Below are 21151 nucleotides of genomic sequence, written 5' to 3' on the forward strand. Positions count from 1 at the left end.
ACAACACGAAAGATAGTACGTGTCATTGCGGCAAAATGAAAAATTTAATTGAATGATGATGAAAAAGTCCCTTCCATACAACTGAGCTTTACAGCTAGGGCTGTCCCTAGTGTTGACTGTTGACACTAGGGGTGTCAACCAGCTAATCGCTGCACATGTCGCGCCGCGCGGCTTTCATTGTGTTGCGGCGCACTGTTGCATGTGATTAAGCTAATTATTGTACACTAGCTGTTGCGCGTGACTCCGTCCGCGTAAAATTCGTTTATCGCTATCCCGCATTAGCTATACAATTTTCCGGACAAAAACTATGCTACGTACTTCCCCGGGACTCAAACTTTCTGTGTACCGAATTACATCTAAATCAGTACAGTGGTTTAGACGTGAATATATAACAAACAAAAAAACAGGCTTACAAACTTTCGCATTTATAATATTAGTGGGAAGTGTATTTTTTTTTCAATTTATTTGATTGTATCTTATTGCAACATAGTACAAAGTCCTCCAAGAAATAATTGCCAGTAACTATAACCTATCTTGAATCTGACGCTTAGACTTTAGTGTAAAAACAAATAAAGTTGACAATAGAATAACCGATATTGTCATTCTGAAACGTACGTTAAAGTATATAGGTAGTCTCAAATACATAAAAACAAGATTAATCATACATCTGTGTCAGTTTCGTTTATCTTAAAGATAAGATAATTTATCTTAAAACGAGACGGTTAAGGAGAGTATGTGTCATTTACCTACATTATTGATAGATTTTCGTCATACTTTTCGGATAAATATAACACATACTTATATCGCAGATGCTGTTTTCAAATGGCAATACAAATATTCAATAAGTTGCCTAAGTTGCCCCGGAGCAAACTTAGAATTAAATATTAATAGCTAATTAATATTTGACATTATCCTACGCCCTAAATAATTATATAATAACATTGATTGTTATCAGTGAATAAAATAAAATTTGCTTTTTCCGTTAAAATCGTTTCTTTCTGTAACGGATATGTGAGTTTTATATAGCGCTCATTATTTACGTAAATGTTGTTTTTTTATAATTAAAATAGTAAATATCGTCCACAAAAACCCAAGTGTTTAAACTAAATGTAAAGTGTTACTGAGATAAATTGGAGACGATTCTTATCACGCCCAGTTATTTGCGCCAGATCCAGATAAAATGTGTGTTTGTTCTAAATTCGTGATTGATTGGTATTTATCGATAGTAAATCATGCTATTGAAGACGTACTCAACTCATTTTATTGCATTGTTTCAAAGATTTTTTTAAAGCTGATCAGCGTAATGATAAATAAATAAATAAATATGATATTAAAAATGCTATTTACAATGCGATTTTTGCAATAAGAGCCCTTTTTATTTGTGTCGCTTTTGTATTTAAGCAGCGATAAGTACATCATCATTGAAATTTAAATAATTATGGTCCGACTCCGTACATGTTATCATAAAACTTTACAAATAGGCAAGTATTAACTTTATCGATGCAAATAAATTTTAATGTGAATGGCCAATTGCAGGGAAATAAATCTCGATTTAGTCGTTAAACTAGCTTGAAAAACTGTTCTAAAGTAATGATAGGTATTACTTATTTTATTATGTAAATATTTTCTTGATTTCCGCTAACTTAGATAAACGGATCGGGTGCCATTCGCATGGTCTAACATTTTATGTAAGTACTAAATTTTTTTGGCTGAAAATGGTCCTTTTAATATTGGATGGGATACTCTTCTTTTTCAACATAAATATTTTTTGCATACATTTTTTTTAAACTTTTATGCTAAATTGTATAGTCTAAAAATTTAATTACTAAAAGACTAAATCCATAATATTGTTAGGTCTGATTATTATATTAATCTAATACAATTTAAAATACCGACAGTAATGTTTTTGTCATACACAGTCATTGCTAGGGATCAAATTGGTCAAGTTGTTAAATATGAATGTGTAAATCAGAAATACTTCAAGCAGAGGACCGTGGGTTCAAACCCCGGCTCGCACCTCTGAGTTTTTCGGAATTCATGTGCGAAATTACATTTGAAATTCACCACGAGCTTTACGGTGAAGGGAAACATCGTGAGGAAACCTGCACAAACCTGCGAAGCAATTCAATGGTGTGTGTGAAGTTCCCAATCCGCACTGGGCCCGCTCATTCCGAGAGGAGGCCTGCGCCCAGCAGTGGGACGTATATAGGCTGGGATGATGATGAGAAATACTTCAATTAAGTACGGAATTTAAAAAAAACATCATATAATAAGAACCTTAACACTGTTTAATTGCGTATAATTATATTAATTCTTGATTATCTTATAACCAGGAAAACATAGGCATAGTGTCTATAGTATCTTGTAGAAATTACTTAATTTGACCCTTTATTTCCCTTAAAGTTAACGGAAATAATAAAAAAACGTTGATTATAAAAAGAGATGTATTTTGTAGCGCGTTCGAACAATCATGACCTAGGACTAGAAAATATGAGACGATACGAAACCGTTAATAATCCTCCTTTTTTGTAATCGGTTAAATAGGGTCGTTTATGACTGTACTTGTGATAGCACTAATGTCATCGTGGCGATTGCAGCATATGGCAACATTAGGGTAATGTGTTGGGTGTTGAGTAATCTTGCGTGAATTATGGGATTATTGGGAACGCGATGTGCTCAGTACCAATAGGTTATAAACCCTATATCTCTTGAAAAAAGCCGTAGTAGCAAAGTGGTTTAACTCATGGACTCTCATAAACATTAAATAAATAAATATAAGTATCATGACGACTTGACACCAATTGACCTAGTCCCAAACTAAGCAAAGCTTGTGCTATGAACGGATAAACATACTTATATAGATAAATACATATTAAACATCCAATTTATTATTCATATTTTATTTTTTATTTGGACGACCGGATGGCTAAGTGGTTAGAGAACCTGACTACGAAGTTTGAGGTCCTGGGTTCGAATCCCGGCCGGGGCAGATATTTGTGTGAATAACACGAATGTTTGTTCTCGGGTCTTGGATGTTTAATATGTATTTAAGTATGTATTTATCTATATAAGTATGTTTATCCGTTGTCTAGTGTCCATAGTACAAGCTTTGCTTAGTTTGGGACTAGGTCAATTGGTGTGAAATGTCCCATGATATTTATTTATTTATTATTTATAGAAATATCTGCCCCGGCCGGGAATCGAACCTGGGACCTCAAGCTTCGTAGTTCGTAGTCTGGTTCTCTAACCACTTGCCATCCGGTCGACAGAGGATCGAAACTTCAAAGCCAGGCACGCACCTGAGTTTCTGAAATTCGTGTGCAAAATTACAATACAATACAATACAAATATTCTATATTGATCACCAAAAGCAATACTGAGACATTACAAAAATAAAAAAAATACATTTATTTACCACGCTTTTAGCTTTACGGTTAGGAATTCAGTAACGTACAATACAATACAATACAAATTATTTTTATTATACACCACAATCAGTACAAAAAAAAATTACATTGACACAAATTTGGGGTAAGAAGGTTAGCTTCTCTAGCGGGTTGTCAAACATAGCAAAACGTCGACATCCTCAAATTACTTATAAAAAATGTCAAAAAGGCCGACATGTGTATGTGAAGTTCCCAATCCATACTGGGCCCTCGAGGGAACTACGGCTCAAGCCTTTTCGTTTCGAGGCCTTTGGCCTGCAGTTTGATATTATATAGGCCGAGATGATCAACGTTAACAACAGCCCTATGAACGTAGGTATATAAGTAATAGTACATAAGGCTAATTATAATATATTAGTCACTTTATTAACTGCGCCTGCGACAAATGCGATTTAAAAATCAACCGTGCGGGTAACTTGGTTTGAGCGGGCGCGGCGGCACTGTACGCGGAGGCTAGAAAAATAAATTCTTTATTCAATTTAGGCTATAACAAGCACTTATGAATGTCAAATCTACCACCGGTTCGGAAAAACCTCTGTTGAGAAGAATCCGGCAAGAAACTCAACGAGGTATATTTTAAAACAGATTTAAAATATTATTAAATGATATCTATACATCACAAGTATTTACCTAATACAACTCTATTTTTAACGCAGTAGGTTCGCTATTTGAAGTAAGGGAACGCCAATGCGGATCGGTATTATTTCCAAATATCCCTGTCTTCTGGACAATAGATCTGAATGTTGTTGAAATAAATCCCTACCGCGTAACATTGAGTTCTGGACTGGTTTGGCAAACATTCCAGGATTTGTTTCTCACAAAATTTGCACGTTCCAATATGTAAATACATTAGGCGAGCATTAGGAGATGGTCATGAAGGAATTCCCTTAAAACCGTCTCAACTCGTAACTTGTAGTGGTTTGTACTGTACCCCATAAAATCATACTTTTAATAAGTACCGCGGGAGACGTTACCATGGCAACCACTTACACTAAAAAGTTGATTTACCCTTTTGATAATAATGACTACGTTACATAACGTTAGTGCCACAATCAACTCAGATAGCACTTTAAAAAATTGCTAATTGGTCCGAAGTCGGAGCAACATAAAACACTCCGTCCCGCTCACACTCGGCCGACAGCCGACCTTAAGCCAATTACGCGAAGCAATTTGTTCGCACAAACAAAGGGGCCTTAACAAATTAGACAGGGACGGGCTGTAGATACGGAAATATCGATGGCGATGTTTTTTAAACTTATAAATCTTCACGTGCTTTATTGTAGTACTCAATAAAATTGTAAGAATTAATGCCGAATATGCTATGATGTAGAGTACAATTTTTTCAAATAAAATGAAAAGTTTGTTTGTTTATACTCTTTATTGTACAAAAAGGAGAAACAAAAAGGTTACATAAAGAAATTAAAGTGTTAAGTAAGTGAAAAATATAAATATACATATTATATCTTTAATCTTTGCCTAATGATAACGTACTTATTAAATTTAGGTACTTAAGCTTAAAAAACTAAATTTTTTGAAAATAAGATATTGTTTGCTAGCCATTGTACCTGGTTAGACACAGCTTTTTATGTAATTAACCGATTTTATTTTGAACTATTTACTTAATTTCATTTTATTGGAATAATATCCAGAATCACAAAAACTGTGATTTATCAGCAAGACAACAAGTTCTTATTCTTATTCTTAAGTTAAATAAAAAGTTATTTTTAATTAAGGGATAAACATAGCCTTTGTAAATCTGTTTGCCTTGTAAAGTGTTAGTTTCTTGTATTTTAAATAGAACTGGTTGTGGGAACTTTACATGTTCACATATAGTGGCGTAGCTTAGTGGGTGCGGGGGGGCGGTCCGCCCCGGGCGGCTGATACCCACGCTACGCCACTGTTTACATAGCCTATGTTACTCACGGAATATAACTTTCAATAGTGAACCCTAAGGGACAACCCTGGATGTACAGGTAATTTGTATGAAAGAGACTTTTTACTCATCATCCCAGCCTATACGTTCCACTGCTGACAGACCTCTCAAAATGAGAGAACTTGGACCGTAGTTGGCACGCGAGCCCAATGCGGGCTGAGAACTTCACACACAAGCCATTGAATTGCTTCGCATAGTTGTGCAAGTTTTGCTTCACCGTATACCTCTCGGTAAATTTCAAATGTATCACACATGAATTCGGAAAAACTCAGAGTTGCCAACTCGGGTCTGAACCCACGATCCTCTGCTTGAGAGGCTATGGGTCAAACCACTAGGTCAGACGGTTTCAACCGGTGTACCGCGTATGCCTTCAGGTGTGCCGCGATTGCCGCTAAGTGTATGCTGCATTGAAATCATGAATAGCTATTTTAATGAGAAAATAGTACGAAAACAATTGACGCGTGGCGTGAGATTTGTTATACATATTATGGGTATACTGTACGGAGCCCTCTACGCGCCAGTCCGTCTCGCACTTGATTATTTTTACTAGTGTGCCGTGAAACTTTGATGAACCAAAAGTATGCCGTTATTAAAACCAAAAGGTTGAAAACGCCTATACTAGGCTATGGGCTGGACCTTCCTATCTCGTCACTACTTTAAAAAAAATGTTTGTTCCAATTATCGACGTTTTTCAAAGTTGTGACGTAATGTTTATATCGATAATCATAAGGTAACATCCCTAGGGCAGCAAAAAGGGAGCATTTTCAGTTGCTCGGCAAGAATCCTGCTAATTGGATATCGTCGGGCCTTCGCAAAACGCTTCCGAATAATTTGAGGTTAGGATGTGAAACTTTAAAGGGTTTTTGGAAAGCAGTTTATTTTCGAAAGCTTGCATTGGCCAGTTTTAACCTCATAAAGCCCTTGTTAAATTTGTCATCACAAGACTATCTGACTATCGAGAATAATGACATTTGCTTTAAATATCATCTAAGTTTTTAGGGTTCCGGAGCTTAAATTGCAAAAACGGAACCCTTATAGTTTCGTCAAGTCCGTCTGTCTGTCTGTCTGTCCGTCGTCCGTTTGTCACAGGCATTTTACTCGAAAACTACAATATGTATATCAATGAAATTTGGAGTAGGTACAGATGTCTTGTCAAAGCCGCTATTTAGTTAAATGAATATTTATAGGGGGGGCACTCCATACACGTAATAGAAATTGAAAAAAAAATTTTAACTCGCATCAACGTGTGGCACATAGTTCGACAGCTCTTTTGAAAAGATAGTAAGGTTTCTCAAAAACTTTTTTGATTAAGTGATGATTTCCGGAAATAATCGCTCCCAAAGTAGCAAAAATTGTGTCCCTTCCTCTATCTTGTAAACCGTTTTTTCAAAAAAAATGAAAAAAAATATGGAAAGGTAACGCTTAATAAATACTTTCAACGAAAATTGGTTTCAACATGATCGGATATACCGTTTTTAAGTTATTGCCGAAAAACTGCGCTTCTCAACAAAAGGACGTAAGTGCCGTGACGCTCTTTTTCTGGTAATAGATTTTAAGACTGTAGTAAGTGTTTTAATTGTGTTATAACGCACATAATATTACTTGTTTTTTTTCGTAATGGCTACGGAACCCTATCTTGGGCTTGTCGGACACGCTCTTGGCCGTTTTTTTTTTATTTTTTCGAGTTTTTGGCTTGTTATAACTAAGCCAAGGCGTCTAGTCTTGGGTTTTTCTCGAATGAGTTGCCAGTTTCATTTTCGACTCTGAATCTTCGACTTCTGAACTCTATGGTTCATGGTGAAAAAAAACATACTAATAAATTAAAGATAAATTAGGACATTTTGGGAGAGAGACTACAGACTACGTTAATCAATCTCAGTGATCATTTCTGTACCTTGTCGCTTTCAGTCGTTACACAATTTCGTATGGCTTTTCAAACATGACTTTAAAGTGACAAGGTACACTTATTTATGACGTTGACTGTACCTACTTGCTTGATCATTCAACCTGCTCGCCTGAAATTTTACATGTGTTATCCCGAGATCCATCTATCTACATACCAAATCCATCCATCCATAATTAATATTATAAATGCGAAAGTGTGTGTTTGTATGTATGTTTGTCCGTCTTTCACGTCGAAACGGAGCGACGGACCGACTTGATTTTTGGCATAGAGATAGTTTATGGGCCCGAGAGTGACATAGGTTACTTTTTATCCCGGAAAAATGCACAGTTTCCGAGGGAACAGCGCGCGATAACCGAATTCCACGCGGGCGGAGCCGCGGGCAAAAGCTAGTTTCGTGTAAATCTGTGCAGCCGTTTACTTATAGAAAGACATAATTTCTAATATTTTAATGTACACAAGTTGGTAAACATTCAGTTACATGTCACAAAGGCGAACTTATTCCTTTATGGCCTCTCTAGCAGTCAACTTTTGAGTGGATGAGGAATATTAATAGAAGGATGTGCAGAAGTCCCACAGGATCTCCATCAAGATTATTTGTAATAAAATAAGTCTTCGTTGTAGGTAAAGTGACCCGGGGCTACTGTAGCTGGGGGGATATTGTATCAGAGCCGTCTGATGGCGTCCTCACGACGCCATGTTCTTCTCGGCCATTTTACGTAGTGTTCGCCAGAAGACTGTCTTCACACAACACACATGTACCACTACCATGAGTTTACAGTGACCGTACTCGATATCGACGGCGTAAATTATTTGTATGGAGAATTGTACAGCGCCTCTACAAATAATTTACGTCGTCGCTATCGAGTACGGTCACTGTAAACTCATGGTAGTGGTAATGAACATGGTAAGGACGCCATCGGACGGCTCAGATCAGCTACAATAGCCCCGGGTCACCTTATTATGTGTTGTGGGAATAAATTATATTTTATCTTTATCTTTAAGATGGAGACCTAGACTTTTTTATTCTTCTTTTTCTGCTGCTAAACCGCAACTGAAGCAGTACCTAGGTATTTCCAACAAACCAAACATAATTCGAATCAAGCCAATTTTGTCTTTCAAACTCAACAAAACTTTATAATATCTATATTATATATTATACAACATACATGTATGTTGTGGGAGGGGCCAGTGAGCGCTTGCGCCGTACCGTTCCTTTTTAGGGGTTCCTTGCGGTAAAAAAGGTTTTAAAACATTGCAGGCAACTTGGCAACATATCAAAGACGCTATAATCTTCAAGAGGATTTTGTGGTTTATCATACAAACAGCAAAAATAAATGGTTTTTTGGTTTACATCATAAATCTTGGGCAATATGCTAGCCAATATTTAACCCCCAAAGCAAATAGGGGGGTGTGATACGTTCGACGCTAATGTCTGTCTGTCTATGGCATCGTACCTCTGAAATGGCTAGATCGATTTTGGTGCGGATTTTTTACGTGAAGGCGAGTTTCCCTGCGGTAGTTCTTAGCTATGTTAGATAAAAATCGGTTCAGCCGGTTTTGAGATATTGAACTTTGAAATGACAACTTTTCTGTTGATTAGGTTATTATACACCGTGTTATTTTTTAATATCCGTTAACTTTAAGGAGACAATCCACAGGTCAAATGAAGTTTTCTCTTAGACACTAGTGGCCTAACTCTTACTGTTTAAAAGATAACCAAGAGTTAAGATAATTAATTATTAACAGTAAAACAGCATAAAGGTCCTTAATTTATGAAGTTTTTATTAAATTCCCTAACTAATCCGTATTTATTCACACTTGTTTATCAAAAGAAAGATAAATATGTAGATTTGTTTCATGCCTCTCTTAAGTGTAAAAAAGGTTGCCTGGAAGAGATCGCACTTAAGCGATAAGGCCGCTTATTGTTTGCCTTGTAATTTTCTTTCTGTGTATCTGTTTGTTTTATGTAAATGTATGTAAAAAGCCGTGGTGGCCTAGTGGTTTGACCTATCGCCTCTCAAGCAGAGGGTCGTGGGTTCAAACCCCGGCTCGCACCTCTGAGTTTTTCGAAATTCATGTGCGGAATTACATTTGAAATTTACCACGAGCTTTGCGGTGAAGGAAAACATCGTGAGGAAACCTGCACAAACCTGCGAAGCGATTCAATGGTGTGTGTGAAGTTCCCGATCCGCACTGGGCCCGCGTGGGAACTATGGCCCAAGCCCTCTTGTTCTGAGAGGAGGCCTGTGCCCAGCAGTGGGACGTATATAGGCTGGGATGATGATGGATGATGTATCTGTTTGTTTTATGTACCGCTTACTATTTCTGGTGTACAATAAAGAGTCTTGTATTGTGTCACGTCAATGTCATTTGTCAAGTTTATTTATTTTACAATTTAACAAGTAAGAAATTCAATAACCTGAATTTGCATTGGCTGTCTGTCGTGCTTCTGTCATGTCGTCAGAAAATTCGACGAAAACTAATTTTACTACAGTTCCAGTATTAATTGTAACAATTATAACAATTACAATAATTCAAATCAAAAAAGCAAACAGAACCTGTCACCCCTCGCGAAGCCAACAAACAAATTAGCGCACTATAAACAATAATAAATAACTTTCAATTCATCCCTAATTCAAGCATTAAAGTAATTGCACTAATAAATATTAAATAAAAATGCACCCCCTTAAATCTTATCCCCAAAACCTTCACACTAATTTCAACCATAAAACCATGCATCAAAATCCAAATTCATTTGCGGCATTGACGATTAAATCTTTAGCTCGTCACATTGAAATTTATACTTTATTCCGATATTGTTAAAGTATAAATTAGTTTGATGGGGGTTTTGTTAAGGGGCTGAATAAGTGATGACATTTGTTCGATATGTTGTAGTTAAAATGGCGAGGGGTTTCGCCAATTTTATGGGTATTTAGGCAATTATGAGCGAACTTCGTAAAGTGCCGGGGTGTTGGCCATATGGGCAGGTGGCTGCGTGGTTGGGTTAGATTTTTAAATCATCATCATCATCATCAGCCCGAAGACGTCCACTGCTGGACAAAGGCCTCCCCCTTAGAACGCCACAATGAACGACAACTTGCCACTTGCATCCACCGGTTTCCCGCTACTCTCACTAGATCTCTCTAGATTTTTAAATGATACAGACGAAACGATAGATAGATTTTAAATTAAATTAAAAATTATATCAAGTAATTTTTATAGTTGTACAATTATGAGTTTACATACATAAAAAAGAACTAAACTAAGATAACTTAACTAACTGTAACAATGAAAATTATAAAAAGAATACCCCGTCTAAAAGATCTGCCTGTGGCAGGGTTCCCATGACGCTGGCCGCATTACCCCTTTGGATCGCAAGTGAGATCCGCTGGGATAAGTACGCGCCAGCTCTTGGGTCCCCAGAAGCGTCGACCAACCGGGACGACAGGGCCTTTATAAAAAACTTCATGTCGGCTGACCAGGGCCCTAAGGTCTCAACAGCAAGCGCCGCAAACTCGTAATCCTTGAGTATTTGAGCCTGATCAGCCGCAGCGCCGGCTTGTGAGCTAGTTGCCTGGATGTGGGACAGAGCGAAAGTATCAACGCATGTCGCGTCCCACACCAGGGCCCTACCGAGCTTCCTCAGTTTTTTTTTCAGAGTTCAGAGGGATTAATCCGTCTAAAAATGACAATTGTCATTTTCTCTCTGTGTACCTGTTTTCCGTATCGCTTAGGTACTATTTGTAGTGTACAATAAAATAAAGAGTCACTTTATTGTATTGTATTGTATTTAATTGTATTGTATACAGTTCATCACCTATGTACACCCCACTGCTGGGCACAGGTCTCCTCTCATAATAAGAGGGCTTGGGCCCAGTGCGCATTGGGAACTTCACACGCACTATAAAATTGTTTCGCAGGTTTTGCAGGTTTCCTCACGATATTTTCCTTCACGCGCTTGTAGTAGTTTTCGGATGTAATTTTGCACGTGAATTTCGAAAAACTCAGAGGTCAAACCACTAGGCCACCACGGCTTTTTTACTTCTCTTAGGTATATAACTTGATAAAAACTGGAAAATAAGACGAATAACGTAAAATCATCAAAACCTGTTGAAAAATAAGCAAAATATGAGCGATTGAAGTTTGAATACCATTCTCTTTCTAGAAAAATGTGGTATGAACTTTCTATTGGCCGTCGTAGCAATATGGATCGCTCAGCCTAATGAGGGCTATCGTTTTTTGTCTCACTAGATGGCGCACTGTTGCGTGAGGTTTTTAAGTATGGCTTTCAAAGTCTGTTATTACGGGCGTGAAAACAAAGTTTAGATTAAAATCATATTTATTACGCCTTAAAACCGTACCATAAAAATATCGAGCATGCCACAGTGTTGCATAGTCCCCGTTTTGTTCGGAAAAAAGGGAGGACAAAGGTTTCCGAAAGACAAAACTGTCTCAAAATACAGACATTCATTGCCCCGGAACGCATATTTGCCATAATTAACTTCAGATATTGCAAAATATTCACAAAATTATTCTAATTATAAATAAACCCGCGTAGCTCACCCAAAAACTATGAGATTTGACATTTCCGAGACCTCACGCTACACTAGCGCCTCTAGCGGCGAATTCATACGCGATAGCCCTCATTGGCAATTTCAATCGTGCTTGTCTTCGTATTTTTTAAATTTATAACTAGCTCTGTCCCGCGGTTTCGCCCGCGTGGAATTCTGTTATCGCGCGCTGTTCCCTCGGGATCTGTGCTGGTTTTTCCGGGATAAAAAGTAGCCTATCTCACTCTCTGGCCCATAAACTATCTCTATGCCAAAAATCACGTCGATTCGTCGCTCGGCCATTTCGACGTGAAAGACGGGCAAACAAACAAACACACGCATTTTCACATTTATAATATTAGTATGGATTTTTTTACAACTACAAGGGTCGGTTTCTTTTACAAGGGTCGGCAACGCACCTGTGATTCCCCCCGTGTTGCGGGTGTCCATGGGCGACGGTGATCGCTCTCCATCAGGTGACCCGTCTGCTCGTTTGGCCCCTCTTATATAAAAAAAAACTTGATTGTAATACAATGAAGATAATATATTCGAATGAATAAAAAAAGTTGCTGAAAGTCATAACATGATGATTGTCATAATGAATGAATGAAACTGCTTATAATTCTAAGTCAGCCCCGAAACCACCCCCATATGACGCGTAAACCACATTTATGGCGAGTGTCATTCATGGGGTATCCACCCCTCAAGGGTTGCCATAAAAACTGACTACATGTTTTACACCTGCTAGGATTTTGAAAGGGGAATAAAAAGATAAAACTTGTCAAAATCTACACCATGAATTGTATGTTTTTTTTTAGCTATAGTATTGTAGTCGTTCAATAATGCAAAAATAATATAAAAATCTCGGCTTTGCCTATACTTGGTTCGGATAGGTATTTAAATAAATGTAAACAAAACAACCCAAGCCAAGCCCTCTTGTTCTGAGAGGAGGCCTGTGCCCAGCAGTGGGACGTATATAGGCTGGGATGATGATGATGATGATGATGAAAACAAAACAACGTCAATTTTTGTCTTAAATATTAAAATTCCCTCATTAAACTATCTAAACATTTGTATTTCTGTATTGAAATACACTAGTCTAGTTAGTATTATAATGATATAAGTAAAATGTTTAAAATCCTTGAATGTACCAAATCTGGCAGCTCAAGTTTGTTTACATTTAGTTAAATACCTATCCGAACCAAGTGTAGATTATAGAATTCCTTAACGTGTGGGAATTTTGCAAAATTCTATTTTTTCTGCATTATGTATGACCAAAGAAATATACGTAAGTACATATCTTCATACGCTCTCTCTGTCTCTGCTGTGTTCTCTATCTTGTGTTGTGTATGTGTACATATTTAAATGTACCTAATGTGTAATTTATATAACAGGATACCTATTTTGTCTCGATATTTCAGTCTTATTGTATTTATTAAAATATGTATTAGTGTGTACCTACAGTTATACATACATACATATATACGCTCGAAAAACAACCCTATTTCGGACAGACGGGAAAAAAATGAGTGCAAAGCTGAAACAAAAACAACAACAAAGTCTTCTTAGTTTCTTTGTACAGTCAAAGGCATAAAATTAATAAAATAAGGTATATTAAGTAACATTGTAAATAACTACATATATCATGGAAATACTTAAGTTAATTTACACAATAAAAACTTAATAATAATAATTAAAAACTAATATAAATGTAAGAAAGGCCCCTGTGGCATGGTTCCAAGAATGCTGGCAGCATTTCCTCGCTGTGTGGCGATGCCAAAACCTGTGCTAGGAAGCTGCCAGCCCTCTTGTCCCCGGTGGCGTCGATCAGTCTCTTTGCCAGCTGACTGAAGAGTTCCTTTCCACCAGGGCCCCACGGAGTAAGCGTCTCGACGCCGAAAGCATAAATATATGTACATAACCAAGACGTCAATAATATCTACATACCTTTTTAATGTCGCTAGCCATAAGGTCGATGTATTTGACGTTATGGCTGTAGGTATATTTATGCCCTTGTACTAAAAAGTCGAATCATAACATCATCATCCTTGTAATTTTAACATTAGTACACAATGCAAGGCAACGTCTCCATTGTTCAGGATCTAGGGACACAGAACACACGAACAATCGCGTTACGCCGCTCGGCTGAGCGCAAGACGGCAATCAGTGTAATTTGATTTCTGCCCACCCCTGGGGGCGTCAGGATACGGTATATTATATGTTATGAAGGATATATACGGTGACATCACAGGCACAGCTACTGTTGAGAAAATATCAGTTCCAACTCAAATTATTAAATACTATACTTGGTTTGGATAGGGATTTAACAAAATGTAAACAAAACAACGTCAATTGGTGTCTTAAATATTGAAATTCCCCCATTAAACTGTCTAAACATTACATTTATGTAATGGAATACACTAGTCTAGTTTGTATTACAATGATAGATAAGTAAAATGTTTTAAATCCTTGAATGTACCAAATCTGGCAGCTGAAGTTTGTTTACATTTAGTTAATTACCTATCCAAACCAAGTATAGCCGTTATACCAGCGACTCCGTCTACGTAGATCGTTTATCGCTACCCGCGGGAAATATGTAATTTTCCTGGAAAACTATCCTATGCCCTTCCCCGGGACTGAAACTATCTGTATACCGAATTTCATTTAAATGTATATACTTGTGTGTGTGTGTTGTGTGTTTGTATATACTTGTTTTCTCTGTACTGTTTACTGTATTGGTGTGCAATAAAGAGTTATTGTATTGTATTGTATTGTAATCGGTTCAGTGGTTTAGACGTGATGAAGTAACAAACAAACTATTATTAAGTGGGACTAGCCTGAGTAGGCTATTGCCCGAAGATCGCGGGTAAGCAAAGCAATTATATTATATGTTACTATATCGTAACCAGCAAAGTAATTGTTTCAGTTAACCTTATTATGTGTTTATCCAAATACCTAAGTATGTTTAGTTTATCCGTTGCCTAGTGCCTATGCCAGTACCTACTCAATTAGTTGGCCAAGAATTTGGTTTACAACCCTAAGGTTTATAGTTATTTGTGATACGAGCTTGGTAAGTATGGTTTTACAAATGAGTTGACGAGTGATAAACCCGAGCCGCAAGGCGAGGGTTTTAATCGTCACGAGTTTGTAAAACCTTGCCAACCGTGTATCATACGTCGTTTTCAATAGATTTGTGAGAAAATAGGCAATTAATAACACAAAATTGAAAAATAAAAACGAAACAACGCAAAGTTTTACAAAAATGGCGCGTCCGTAATGCGCATGCGTAAGTTTTGTTTTTAATTTAGTTAACTAAAATTATCAGGCAAAGGTACGACGCGTTCTGCCACTGCAATTTTTTAGAATAAATACAAGGTGGAAATCATTAACATCTGAGGGAATTCAATTACAGTTTATAATAATTACAATCAATTTTGCAAATTCATACTTAGTTTTGTATATTTGTACATTTTTCTACGTATAAGTCGATATTTTTTATTTTTGTCATTTAAAACTCCTCGCTTGTACACTTTTGAAATGGAGAATTAAAAAAATTTGAAAGTGTTTTTTTTGAGCAAATGTATTGAAAATGTCATTTGTAGCGCTTAAAACGTCAACACCTAAGTATGTTCACTCACAAGTCAATATAACAATCAGCCTTATGGTTTTATATCTGAAGTAGGAACTGTCATTAAAATTGGAAAACCACTTTTTTGGTCGTCTATACAAGCTTGGCTTAGTTTGGGACAGGTGGGATTAGTATCAATGAGGGCTATCGCCGCTATCGCGAATGAATTCGCCACTAGAGGCGCTAGTGTAGCGTGAGGTCTCCGAAATGTCAAATCTCATAGTTTTTGGGTGAGCTACGCGGGTTTATTTAGAATTAGAATAATTTTGTGAATATTTTGCAATATCTGTAATTAATTATGGCAAACATGCGTTCCGGGGCAATGAATGTCTGTGTTTTGAGACAGTTTTGTCTTTCGGAAACCTTTGTCCTCCCTTTTTTCCGAACAAAACGGGGACTATGCAACACTGTGGCATGCTCGATATTTATATGGTACGGTTTTAAGGTGTATTAAATATGATTTTAATCTAAACTTTGTTTCCACGCCCGTAATAACAGACTTTCAAAACCATACTTAAAAACCTCACGCAACAGTGCGCCATCTAGTGAGAAAAAACGATAGCCCTCATTGTCTAATGATATTTATTTTTAATTAAGTACTATTCTTACACGAAGCAATGCCGCGGGCACCAGCTAGTCTCCAAATATAAAGAACCCTTCTCTAGGGTACCGGCGAAGATTTATGCCCGGCTCGATTACCTACTGGATTTGTTTATGGCACTAGATTTATGGGGGTAGCATAGGGCTCCAATTAGGGTCTGACAGACCCTTAGGGATGCTTCTTTTCGCTATTTTTCCGGCAATGGGTCACGGAAGATATTTCATGGGTAATTCTGAGTTGAGCCAAGAGTTAAATTCATTAGTAATTGTAATTATGCTTTCCGTATTCTTAAAATTGCTCGTCGATTTTGTGGTTGATGAGTTTTTTTATAATGCTAAAGTCAAGTACACAATTGAACACAAAAAGTAGGTACTAATTAAGTACAAGTTTTGGAGCTTTTTTGACGGAACCCTCAAAATGGGTCTATAACCGGCTCGCTTAATTTTTGAGAATGTATCCTTTGTCATATCTAACTCTTTTTTCTCGGAATCCCATAATTGTTCAGAATTAGTATAAAACAAACCTAACCAAACCCACGTTTTCTATAGGATGACCATTTAAAAATTTCAGAAAAATGTACGGTTTCAGTGTGAAAAAAATTAAGGCAAATAATAATTCGGACAAATATTACAGTATGATTTGTGAACCTACACCATTTTGAATATTGGTGTAATGTAAAATACTCAAAAGCACAAGCAGCCCAGTCACAAGAAATTTAAAAATAAATTAAAAGGCACAGATACAACAAGCGATCGTGCTCAAGTGCCGAAATCAAAAATCAATAACAGCACGAATTTACTTTTACGGGCAACAACGGCGCTGTCGTCGCACCTGTCTTATAAATAGTAGGTAAAAAATTAGTTCCATAATTGCCCACTGACAAAAATAAGTTTGTTTCCCACAACCATAACCCGAGATTGTCTTATTTACCGAACGTGACATTTCTTCGACTTTTAATGGCCGCTTTAAATCAGTTTAGTTTTATTTTCTGTTTGTAATTCGTTATAATCATCGGACTAAGTGGTTGGCTGTTTAATGTTTTCCAATACCTATTTGTTTTACTACTGGACGCGGCAATTTTAAAGTTTGCTTGCAATTTGACTGTATGCTGTATGGTTTCTTTATCTTTTCTTTGCCAGGATTAAAAACAAAAACTACGTGCAGTGCAGTGCAAGTTCATACTTTTTAGCACCCAGTTTTTATTCACGAATATACTTATATGTAAAACTATGCCGATAAAATGGTACCATCAACCAAATATGTGGTCTACCACCCTAAAGTTGATAATCGTTTGCATGTCATAAAACAATAATGAAAATAGACGTGTCTGTCAACTTGAAAGTTCGACTTTAGCGACATATTCATTTGATAGGAACTTGTTCAAAAATTGGTAGACCACTTACTTGGCTGACGGTACAAAAAAAATATTTTTTTAGAGTAAGTACCTCCCATAGACGTAAAGTGGAGGTGATTTTTTTTTCTCATCCAAACTTGTATTGTGGGGTATCGTTGGATAGGTCTTTTAAAACCATAAGGGGGTTGCTAACACGATTATTCGATTCAGTGATTTGTTTGCAAAATATTTCAACTTTAAAGAGCAAATTTTCATTAAAATTGAGGCATTCCTCTAAAATCTAAACCCGTGGGTGGAAAAATTTGAAAAAATTCAGGTTGGTATTAAATATATCAAACTTACAAGGAAAACTATAACGGTTAAGTTTTCTCGAGAATTATTATTAGTTTGAGAGTAAATATAAGCAGTCTCAGGTATAAAATATACCTAAACTTGGAGTATTCCGCACAAAATACGAAATCCTTAGAAAAATATTACTTAATCTTTTCGTAATGGCTATGGAACCCTATTTCAGGCGTGTTCAACACGCTCTTGGACGGTTTTTGCTGTAAATAGAAAATGCATCTTACGTATTTTTAATTTAAGGTTGTCATAATGATTTGTAATTGTAAGTTCATTACCATGATTAAAACTAACACTATCCTAATCTAATCCACTTAACAAAAATGTCTAACACACACCACCAATTGACGACGATCGACCCCCTAAAAAAGACCCAGCGAAACGTCACCGTTCCCGCCAAAACTTGACAGATGCGTTCAGAAATTTATCAGCAATGCAAACAGAACGCAAATGTCGCGTTCACTCTATCCTGTTAGGTAATTGATAATTATCATTTTTATGGGTTTAGCGGCGCTTTGATAAATATGCTAGTCGTAATTGCGTTGGGCATAAATGTAATAATTGAGTTTTGTTTTGTGTTATCGTGGAGTGCCTATTAGTTATTAGAAATGTGCCTTGTTGTTACGTATTGTAGTGGCATAGTTGTGCAGTATTAAAACTGAGGTATTCGATTTGGCGATCGAATTGAAACTCCGGGATTTTACTTTTACAATCTTCTAAAGCGCTCCGTTAACGCGCAATGCGTTTGACGCACATCAATTTTGTATCAGACAATGCATACGTTTGCCGCTGCGCTCAACGCGTAAGACAATGTTTGGTAATTAGCAGAGAGCGGAATTTTCATGGCATTTTTTGACCTGTCATAGTGACTTCTCACTTATGGACTCTACCTAAATGATGTTGATATATTAGACTTTAAATTAGATTGTCGTAAACTTATCATGTTATGTAGAGCGTTCTTTTTCCGCATACAAATGGATATTTGACTGTAAAAGAAGTAGTTTACAACCGGAAAATATGAAAAAAAAACATCTACTTTTTTTATATAGAGGCATTAATGGAACACTTTTTAGCATTACAACAGAAGAATTTCTGAACAGAAAAACTGAACTTAAATTATAGTAGGTACTTAATAATAATTCGTATAATGAGAACTAGCCAAGTCAGACTTTAGGCTTCAATATATTATCCTAAGTTATAAAACGAAATGATATTTTAAGTTGTTATGAAATATTTTATGGTTGTTTTAAATAAATTTCAGGACTGACCATTGAACTTGGCACCCCTTTAGATCTCACTTATTTTGTCGTTGAACCAAGGCATTTCATAATATTGAACTTGGCTCTCATTTCACATTTATGTTTTGATGGGATTCGTTCATCGCTATCCCGCGGGAACTAAGCATTTTTCTAGGATAAACTATCCTATGTAAGTATACCGAATTTTATCTAATCGGTTCAGTGAGTTAGACGTGATGAAGTAACAAACAGATAGACAAACTTTCCCATTTATATTATTACAATAGGATACAAAGATACAATTCATATTTTATGTTTGTCCCCAGGCGCCCCTCACGCGCTGCTCGGCAAAACTCGGCGCCCGCGCACCGCCTTCACCTCTCAGCAGCTTTTGGAGCTGGAGAAGCAGTTCCGCATGAACAAGTACCTCTCTCGCCCCAAGCGGTTTGAGGTCGCTACCAGTCTCATGCTGACTGAGACACAGGTAAGCGATACTACCATTAATACTTTTACCATAAAGATGTAGCGACTACTAGCGCCATTTAGTGAGCAAATATATAATATCCAAATAAAAAAAAAAAAATCGAAATTACCAATGACCATAGGGCTGGTGCATTTCTCGCCCAACGTATTGGAATCACGATCCAGCGCGGAAATGCAGCCAGCCTTATGGGCACTCTTCCTCAGGGACAAGACTTGGGGGAACTGTATATATAGTTAATTTATTTTTAGGATAGTTTAGTGTAACCTCAATTGTTCCTTTTTAATTAATGGAAAACTAACTCCAAATCCTATAATACGAAGTATCTCAACTTTAACCCATATACCGGGTGTGGCCTGTAATACGAGCAAATAATTAAAACAGAGATCGTACCCGTCAAACTAAACAACATTAGCTCAGCGACTTTTAATAAAAATAATGGAGTCTTTAGATTTTCCTTTTTTCATACAAATTAAATACTGCAATCAATGTACACCACCCTAGAACACAACTGACGTCGCCTGTCACCCTGTCACGCTACAAACATCAACCATTTTGCTTTACATTGCTTCTTAGAATAAACTTTAAAGTGTTATATAAATTAAAAAAAAACTAATAATTTTTAATAGTCGCTGAACTAATGTTGTTCATTTTGACGAGTATGATCTATGTTTTAATTATTTGCTTATATTACAGGCCACGCCCGGTATACAGTTTCAATCCCCAGGATTTCTTCCAATTCTTTTTTTCCGATCCGACAAAAGTTATAATAGAAAAGAAAATCTCAAAAGAAATTCCGTAAACCAGTATCTAAATTATACTTAAATCATACGAGTATGTATATTTGATTTTGTGAGTAATAAATAAAATAGTAGTAATTAATTTCCAAAAGAAACCCCAAGTTCTTGTGTGCCCGCCCCAGGGCACGGCCTAGACGGCCTGGATATTACCAGTTTACGTAAATGAGCGACGCCCCGCAATCCAATGGATAGGTGGAACGCTTGAACTCTACTGTTATAATGTTTGTCTCAGGATAGGGGTTCGATGGTCGCTGAAACAAAAGCCAGGTATATTCTCACCATCATCATGATCGTCATCATATTATCTGTAGGACGTCCACTGTTGGACTTGGGCCTCCCCCACCCGCGCCTTTAACCAGATCATCCATCCATCTAGTTGGTTGACGTTCTACGCTGCACTTACCGATCCGCTGTCTGTATTCCAGAGTTTTTCGGTCCCAACGGCCATATAATATACATACGGGTAAAAGTTCTTGATACTACTCCAGAAACCAATGGCTGGGTAGAGCGCTCGCACTCTACTAAAGCGTCTATTCAAAAGTTTCAAGTTTCTAATCCTCACCGAGACGCTCGTGATATTTTAATGAAACAGATTTTACACCACTAATATGTATATTAAGTCAAATAAAATTATTGACCAGCGAAGCTACATTCTAGGTTCGACCGCTAGCTGATTTAAAAAGACACTGCATTTAAATGAGTTAAAATAACAATTTCTGGTACTACTTCTATGCTGCTAGGCTAAGTTATGTAATGTATACGTGTCCCACTAGTTTGCTCAATAAAACATCCCTCAATCAAAGTCGACACCTAAAACAACCTCGTTTTGACGTGTGAAAAGCCACACGACGCTTAAGGGATCTGTCATGAAG

At 36.9% G+C, this 21151-nt stretch overlaps 1 protein-coding gene across 1 annotated transcript in view; it reads left to right on the forward strand.

The window, feature by feature from the left end:
• Positions 1 to 21151, forward strand: part of LOC141443348 (uncharacterized) — a 34491-nt gene that overhangs the window by 8779 nt on the left and 4561 nt on the right. Inside the window, exon 4 of the mRNA XM_074108589.1 lies at positions 19325 to 19482. Coding sequence (XP_073964690.1) covers positions 19325 to 19482 — 158 coding nt within the window. The remainder of the gene's footprint in view (positions 1 to 19324; positions 19483 to 21151) is intronic.

Source organism: Choristoneura fumiferana, chromosome 27 (assembly GCF_025370935.1).
Source record: "Choristoneura fumiferana chromosome 27, NRCan_CFum_1, whole genome shotgun sequence".
Classification (NCBI taxonomy): Eukaryota; Metazoa; Arthropoda; class Insecta; order Lepidoptera; family Tortricidae; genus Choristoneura; species Choristoneura fumiferana.